At 65.8% G+C, this 2,868-nt stretch overlaps 2 protein-coding genes across 2 annotated transcripts in view; one reads left to right on the forward strand and one right to left on the reverse strand.

Moving 5' to 3' along the window:
* Window positions 1-795, forward strand: part of AIP (aryl hydrocarbon receptor interacting protein) — an 8,503-nt gene extending 7,708 nt beyond the window's left edge. The window contains 3 exon segments of the mRNA XM_021708601.1: window positions 1-34; window positions 36-181; window positions 481-795. The exon segment at window positions 1-34 is cut by the window's left edge and continues 85 nt beyond it. Of these exon segments, the coding sequence (XP_021564276.1) occupies window positions 1-34; window positions 36-181; window positions 481-686 (386 nt within the window). The 3' untranslated portion in view covers window positions 687-795.
* A 632-nt stretch (window positions 796-1,427) lies between these two features.
* Window positions 1,428-2,868, reverse strand: part of PITPNM1 (phosphatidylinositol transfer protein membrane associated 1) — a gene marked incomplete at its 5' end in the record, with an annotated part of 1,884 nt that continues 443 nt past the window's right edge. Inside the window, 3 exon segments of the mRNA XM_008050135.2 lie at window positions 1,428-1,967; window positions 2,285-2,413; window positions 2,691-2,868. The exon segment at window positions 2,691-2,868 is cut by the window's right edge and continues 21 nt beyond it. Of these exon segments, the coding sequence (XP_008048326.2) occupies window positions 1,704-1,967; window positions 2,285-2,413; window positions 2,691-2,868 (571 nt within the window).

The raw sequence follows: 2,868 nt of genomic DNA on the forward strand, positions 1-2,868 counted from the left end.
ATTTCGACATCTTCCCGCTCCCCGCCCCCCTGCCCCCAGGAACAGCCTGGGTCCCCTGACTGGATCCAGCTGGACCAGCAGATCACGCCACTGCTGCTCAACTACTGCCAGTGCAAGCTGGTGGCCGAGGAGTACTACGAGGTGCTGGACCACTGCTCCTCCATCCTCAACAAGTATGACGGTGAGCGCGGGCGCCGGCCGTGGGGCTGCAGGTGGGAGGGCGGGCAGACAGCGGCCTCCTCTATGTCCGCCGGGCACGGGGGCTCAGCCCCTGGCTCTGGATACCCTCCCTTCGGAGCTCCCCCAGGGGCCCCCTACCTGGGCAGGGCGTGGGCCCCGCTGTGCCAGTGAAGCCTGCTTGGGGTGATGGGGGGCGGGGCTGGCACCCCTGTTGGGCCCGCGGTGCCAGGGGCGCATGAGGCCCTGCAGGTGTCCTCCTCACGCCCTTGTGTGCCTGCTGCCTGCTGGTGTCCCCTGCAGACAACGTCAAGGCCTACTTCAAGCGGGGCAAGGCCCACGCGGCCGTGTGGAACGCCCAGGAGGCCCAGGCTGACTTTGCCAAGGTGCTGGAGCTGGACCCGGCGCTGGCGCCCGTGGTGAGCCGAGAGCTGCGGGCCCTGGAGGCGCGGATCCGGCAGAAGGACGAGGAGGACAAGGCCCGCTTCCGGGGCATCTTCTCCCACTGACAGGGTCGATCGCCCTGCCTTGCCCTGCTGAGCCCACTGCTGACCCTGCTGGCCCGCCCACCCCTGCCATGCCATGCTTCTCTGTATATAAAGGCCTTTATTTATCTTCCTCTGGGTCTGCCGAGCTGACCGTCGGGAGGGTCAGGTCATCACTTGGCATGTCCTGGTACTTGGGTGGCACGGAGGAGGCAGAGGATCAGAGTCTAACCCTCGCTCTCCGTTCGCCGGCTCTGAGGCCTCTGTGGGCCTCAGGGTCCCTGACAGAGAAATGGGCACAGTGAGTCGGTCACAGAGGAAATGCCTTACCGGCCGGGGCTGGAAGCCCCAGGGGGCTCTGATCTTAAGCGGGGGAGATGTAGCAGGCACAAGCCAGATAGCCGGGTGCCTAAGTGGGGTGGCCTCCTGGTGCAGCCCTCCCTCCCCCTCCGATCCTCTGTTCCCCTGGCCTCAGCCTCTGGAAGCAGAAGTTTCCGTGAGAAGTCACATCTGGGCTGAGAGTGGCTCCTCCAAACCCAAAGGCTGGCTGAGGGGAGGAGGGGGCAGGTGTGGTAGGCTGACCATCCAGGAAGGGACCTCAGGAAGAGGTCTGCAAACCTTCTGAGGCCCAGGCCCTCATCCTGACCCTGCCTCTGACCTGCTGTGTGACCCTGGGCACTCTCAGATCCTCTCTGCACCCCAGTGTCCCTGCTGAACTGGAAACTGGGCTCGGCTGCCTCGTGTTGCTAGGCAGGGGGCAATCGGTGGGGATACAGTGGTGTTTATTTTCATGGGTTTATACACACTGGAAAAGCCTCTGGACCCTTGTCCACTCCTCCCTCCCTCCCCCCGGGGCCAGGTCCCCCACGTGAGAGGGAAGCCACACTGAGGGGCACACAGAGGAGCAGGGTGTGCAGCTGGGGAGCTGGGACTAGGCCCGGAGTCTGGGTCCTCCTCCGCCTCCCACAGGCAGCTGCACGCAGTCACTTGGGCCCCTCGAGTGCGCCGATAAATAACCCAGGTCTGGCCACGGTCTGGGCCTCACTCCTCGCTGTCCAGCTTGAGGCTGATGCTCCGAGCCTTGCCCCGGGCCAGGGTGGTGGGCGGGGTTCCTGGGCCCTCTCGCTCCGCCTGGCTGGGGCCCCTGGAGCGAAGGAGCTGGCTCTGTTTGCGGAGGAAGTCCACTGGGGCAGCCACCCCATAGCTGCTCTTGGCCAAGGCGGCCCGCGGGGGTCCTGAGGGCGCGTGGGAGTGGGAACCCGCCTCCAGCTGGCCCAGGTGGGCCACGTAGCCATCTGACAGGAACTGTGGGCAGAGGTAGCAGGGGTGAGGGGACACTGGCTTAGGGCCCACACGCTGGCCTCCCCCGTCCTTCACAGTGCCCGAGGCCGGGTGAGTGGAAATTATTCCCATTTGACAGATGGGAAACTGAGGCTCAGTCAGAAAGGTCAAGGCCCATACCCAAGGCCCACACTTGAGCATGTTCCAGCCTGGGTTGCTGCCTCTGGTCTGCTGGGCAACCCGGCAGGTCAGAGCTGCTGGTGGCCTCACAGCTGCCCCCCAGTGGGTGGTCCTTAGGCCTGGGACTCCGCGCCTGGTCCCAGCCTCCCTGTGGCCCTCACCTGGCACTGCGCCTGCAGCTTCCGCACGGCGCGGCCCACGATGTAGGTCTGACTCGGGGACAGGCCCAGCGCCGCGTACACAGCCACGTCTTTCGGGGACCCATAGCCGGCCATGATGTTCAGTTCTACCTGTGGCCGGAGAGGCCGGTCAGGCGCCCCGGGGGCAGGGCCTTTTGGGCTTCTCCAATCAGACTGTCTTGGGGCGGAGCCAGGGGAGAGGCAGGGCCACATGGTCCCAGTCCCATGGGACAGGGGCGGGACCAGCCAATCCCTCTGTTGGCTCTCAGGACAAGGGGCCCCTAGGCCCGCAAAGCCAGGACCCTAGGGGCCGCTCCAGTCAGTCAGGGCCCGGCTGATGGGAGTGAGGGGGTGCTGGGGGGAACCGGGACCCCTGTGACTGCCGCACCTCCTGCACTAGACTCTGCAGAAACATTGCCTTCTGGCGCAGCGGGTCGTGGGTGAGGCCGTCGCAGAAGGAGACGACGCCATGGGGGAAGTTGTGCTGTGACAGCCAGGCCACCACGCGGTGCTTCTGCATGTCAGGCCGGCCCGTCACGTACACGATCAGGTAGCCCGCGTCCTGC

This window comes from Carlito syrichta, unplaced genomic scaffold (assembly GCF_000164805.1).
Source record: "Carlito syrichta isolate Samal-C Ts95f unplaced genomic scaffold, Tarsius_syrichta-2.0.1 Scaffold143041, whole genome shotgun sequence".
NCBI lineage: Eukaryota > Metazoa > Chordata > Mammalia > Primates > Tarsiidae > Carlito > Carlito syrichta.